The 3,722-nt window shown below is 51.5% G+C and overlaps 2 protein-coding genes across 2 annotated transcripts in view; one reads left to right on the top strand and one right to left on the bottom strand.

Annotated features, from left to right (window-relative positions):
• Window positions 1-217, top strand: part of LOC106819403 — a 3,724-nt gene extending 3,507 nt beyond the window's left edge. The window contains exon 4 of the mRNA XM_014824044.1: window positions 157-217. Coding sequence (XP_014679530.1) covers window positions 157-217 — 61 coding nt within the window. The remainder of the gene's footprint in view (window positions 1-156) is intronic.
• A 567-nt stretch (window positions 218-784) lies between these two features.
• LOC106819402 lies at window positions 785-2,756 on the bottom strand. Its single transcript, XM_014824043.1, has 3 exons — window positions 2,737-2,756; window positions 1,524-1,639; window positions 785-999 (listed from the first exon to the last, which is right to left on the bottom strand). Exons 1-3 carry the CDS (start codon window positions 2,754-2,756, stop codon window positions 785-787), a joined length of 351 nt encoding a protein of 116 aa, XP_014679529.1.
• Between the last annotated feature and the right edge of the window lie 966 nt (window positions 2,757-3,722).

The following is a 3,722-nucleotide window of genomic DNA, read 5'->3' as shown; positions in this document are numbered from 1 at the left end:
TCTCCTCCTCTTCCTCCTATTCCTACCCCTCTCCCCTGCTCCCTCTCCGCCCTCTCCCCTCTCCCACCTCTCCCCTTCTTCTCTCCCCCCTCTCCCTCCTCTCCTCCTCCTCTCCCCACGCTGAACCCGCTTTCTCTCTGGCGAGACTCTTGCAAGCGACCTACGGCAATATTCGGAGCAGGAGATGCAGCGGCCAGCAGCAGGAGGGAACATTTGACTTGACGAACTTCGGTGGGCGCCGGCAGGAGGTGCGCTTTCGCGTCCCGCGTACGTGGCGAGGAGGCGAACGAATCGGACACTGAAGCAACCGCCGTCTGCATAAGTGTCTGTAAAAACACACGCACACCACACACGCGCACCACTGGCACGCGCACAGTGCACCCTGCTCTTCTTCTCTCTCCTCTCTCTTCTCTCTCTCTCTCTCTCTTTCTCTCTCTCTCTCTCTTTCCTCTCTCTCTTCTCTCTCTCTCTCTCTATTCTCTCTCTCTCTTTCTCTCTCTTCTCTTTCTCATCTTTGCTCCCTCTTCTCTCTCTCTCTCTTTCTCTTTCTTTCCTCTTTCCTCCTCTCTCTCTCATCTCTCCTCACACCACACACACACACACACACACACACACACACACACACATCACACACACACACACACACTAACACTAACACTAACACACACAAAATACACCCTCCTCTTCTACTCCTCTTTCTCACATACATACACATACAACGCATCACACACACTTACTCTCTCTCTCCCCCTCCCCCTCCCCCTCCCCCACCCCCACCGCCCCGTTACTCACGCGAGCATGCGGGGAACGTGAACGGATCGTTGGGATGCTGTGGGTCCCAGCTGCCCTCGCGTCCGCACGCGTAGAATGGCGGAGGCAGGCTCGGGAACGCGTAGTTCATCGGGTCAAGGCAGGTGATGACGGCGAAGCGACCGTAGTCCCACTCGCTGAAGGCGGCGAGGCCGTACTTGGGTGCCGCCACTTTCTCGCAGTAGAAACCTGGTAGAATAATAGAACAGTGTGTCAGTGTGTGTGTTGTATGTTCTCAGAATGCGGGGGGAGGGTAGGGGAAGGGGGGTAGTGGGGATGGTGACGATGATGATGGCAAACTTGGGCGCCGCCAGTTTCTCGCAGTAGAAACCTAGTAGAACAATAGAACAGTAGTAGTGGGGGCGGGGGAGGAGGGGGAGCGTGTGTGTGTTGTATGCTCTCAGAATGCGGGGGAGGAGCAAGAAAAGTATGGAATACAAAACACGTAGAGCATGGAATACAGAACACAATGAGCATGGAATAATAGGATGAAGACCATGGAATACGGAACACGGAGAGCATGGAATGCAGACGACATAGAGCATGGAATAGAACACAAGGATCATGAAATACAGAACACGTACAGCATGAAATACAGAACATAATGAGCACGGAATAGAACACAAAGAGCATGGAATACAGAGCATGAATAACATGGAATGCAGACCACATAGAGCATGGAATACAGACGACGAGGAGCATGCAATACTTACGCAGCACGTAGACGGTGAAGGTGCATATAGCTGTGTTGTTGGCGGCGTCGTAGGCGACGTAGGTGACAGTCGTCTCCCCGTAACTGAACAAGTCGCCTGCAACGAGAGGGAGCCACCTTACAGACAATCCCGCGACATGATGGAAATGACATAATAGATACCATGTATATACGTCATATATATTTATGCGGTATCTATGCTAGATACTATCAAGGGTGTGATAAGAACAGTTAAAATATTAATAATAATAATAATAATAATAATAATAATATATGCGCTGGCCAGCGGCCATAGACTAGGAAGCACTCACTAGAGGGCGCTCACAAATAGATGTGCTCGCCAGAAGGCACACAGGCATGAAAACACTCACCAGAGGGCGCTCACAAATGAATGTGCTCGCCATAGGGCACGCAGACCACAGAGAGGCACTCACTAGGGGGCGCTCACCCGTGGGTACGCTCGCTATGGGAGGTACTCACCAGGGGGCGCTCACCCGTGGGTACACTCGCTATAGGGGGCGCTCACCCATGGATACGCTCACCAGGGGGCACTCACCCGTGGATACGCTCACCAGGGGGCACTCACCCNGCAGTATCAGCAGTAGCAGCAGCAGCAGCAGTATCAGCAGTATCAGCAGCAGCAGCAGCAGCAGTATCAGCAGTATCAGCAGTATCAGCAGCAGCAGCAGCAGCATCAGCATCAGTATCAGCAGCAGCAGCATCAGTATCAGTATCAGTATAAGCAGCAGCATCAGCATCAGTATCAGAAGCAGTAGTAGCAATAGTAGCAGTAGTAGTAGCAGCAGCAGTATCAGCAGCAGCAGCAGCAGCAGCAGCAGTAGCAGCAGCATCAGTATCAGTATCAGCAGCAGCAGCAGCAGCAGCAGCAGCATTAGCAGCAGTATCAGCAGTAGCAGCAGCAGCAGCAGCAGCAGCATTAGCAGCAGCATTAGCAGCAGTATCAGCAGTAGCAGCAGTATCAGCAGCAGCAGCAATAGTAGTAATAGTAGTAGTATCAGTATCAGCAGTATCACTAGTAGCAGTAGCAGCAGCAGCAGCAGCAGCAATAGCGGGGTAACCTATTCCGGGGGTTAGGAAATAGGATTAGGTATAGATGTGGTTAACTGGTTATAACTATTAGGTTTGCAATAAGGTTGTGGTTGAGGTGAGGTGAGTACGGGGTTAATTAGATGAGAATGAGGTTAGGAACTAACTTCACAATGAAGGTCTGCATTAGAATGACCTTAAAGGTTAACGTTAGGGTTACGATTAGTGTAAGGTTACGGATTAAGTAGGATCAGGATTATAAAGGGTTAGGGTTAGGGTTAGGTATTGAGTTAGACTTAGAGTCGGGAGGGGGCGGGGGGTAGCTTCCAACAGTACATCGCCAAGCACAGGGCCGTAGCCTCTGGGAGGGGGGGGGGTAAGGGGGGCAAGTGCCCCCCCTAGATTTTGGAGCAAAATTAAAAAATAAGCTGAGCTAATAATCGTAAATAATTCTAACGTGATTTTTCTGGTCACATATCCGTGAAAGCGTTGTCTCAGACCCACCTCTACCACACTATAGGGACGTCGATCAAGAGCTGCGCCCCTCGCTCATCATTACACAGTTGAGTCATAAAATTTTGCCCCTCCCCTAGGAATTTGCTCAGCCTGTGGCCCTGAAGCTAGGGTTAGGGTTAGGGTTAGGTTTACAGTAAGGGTTAGGCTTAGGGTTAGGGTTAGGGTTAGGGATAGGCATTGAGTTAGACTGGGAGTCGCGCGGGTAGCTCCCTACAGTAGATCGCCAAGCAGCACTCACCGTCGGGGTGGTCACAGTAGGTTCCGGCCCAGCCTGGCGGGCAGTCCGACGATCCACACAGGCCTGGCTTCTTCACCTGCACGTCCTTGAACCTCACTGGCGGGTCTTCAAACTCAGGCCACAGTATCAAGTCGCCTGCGTGATAGAGAGAGAGAGCGAGGTTAATGAGGAGAAGGTGAGGGCTGGTGGGTGACTGTCTCTCTCTGTCTCTCTCTCTGTCTCTCTCTCTGTCTCTCTGTCTGTCTGTCTGTCTTTCTCTCTCTCTCTGTATCTCTCTCTCTCTTTCTCTTTGTCTCTCTCTCTTTCTCTTCCTCTCTCTCTCTCTCTCCCCCCTCTCTCTATCTATCTATCTCTCTCTCTCTCTCTCTCTCTCTCTCTCTCTCTCTCTCTCTCTCTCTC

Source organism: Priapulus caudatus, unplaced genomic scaffold (genome assembly GCF_000485595.1).
Source record: "Priapulus caudatus unplaced genomic scaffold, Priapulus_caudatus-5.0.1 Scaffold3354, whole genome shotgun sequence".
Classification (NCBI taxonomy): domain Eukaryota; kingdom Metazoa; phylum Priapulida; class Priapulimorpha; order Priapulimorphida; family Priapulidae; genus Priapulus; species Priapulus caudatus.
Note: the sequence above shows the minus strand (reverse complement) of the source record. Positions and strands in the feature narration are given on the sequence as shown.